Below are 260 nucleotides of genomic sequence, written 5' to 3' on the forward strand. Positions count from 1 at the left end.
AAGCTGGAACGTGCCCCCAACTGCACCCCCAAAATTAGACAGAGGTTCCTATGGTCCCGCGAGCCGACTCTCACAGGTACCCCCCCTTCCTCCCCTCCCACACACATACACACGCTTCCTGGCCGAGGCTGGGCAGGCGTCCCCCCTCGCCACCCACCAACCTTGAGCCGCTCCACGCGGAGTTTCTCCTCCTCCAGCTCCCCGCGCGCCGCACGGATCTCTTCCTGCAGCCGCCGCTTCTCCTGGGCCCAGAGGATGGA

General features: G+C 65.8%; 1 protein-coding gene across 1 annotated transcript in view; it reads right to left on the reverse strand.

Annotated features, from left to right (window-relative positions):
* Positions 1 to 260, reverse strand: part of PALM3 (paralemmin 3) — a 9,307-nt gene that overhangs the window by 5,351 nt on the left and 3,696 nt on the right. The window contains exon 3 of the mRNA XM_015567490.1: positions 162 to 242. Within this exon, the coding sequence (XP_015422976.1) occupies positions 162 to 242 (81 nt within the window). The remainder of the gene's footprint in view (positions 1 to 161; positions 243 to 260) is intronic.

Source organism: Myotis davidii, unplaced genomic scaffold (genome assembly GCF_000327345.1).
Source record: "Myotis davidii unplaced genomic scaffold, ASM32734v1 scaffold1204, whole genome shotgun sequence".
Taxonomy (NCBI): domain Eukaryota; kingdom Metazoa; phylum Chordata; class Mammalia; order Chiroptera; family Vespertilionidae; genus Myotis; species Myotis davidii.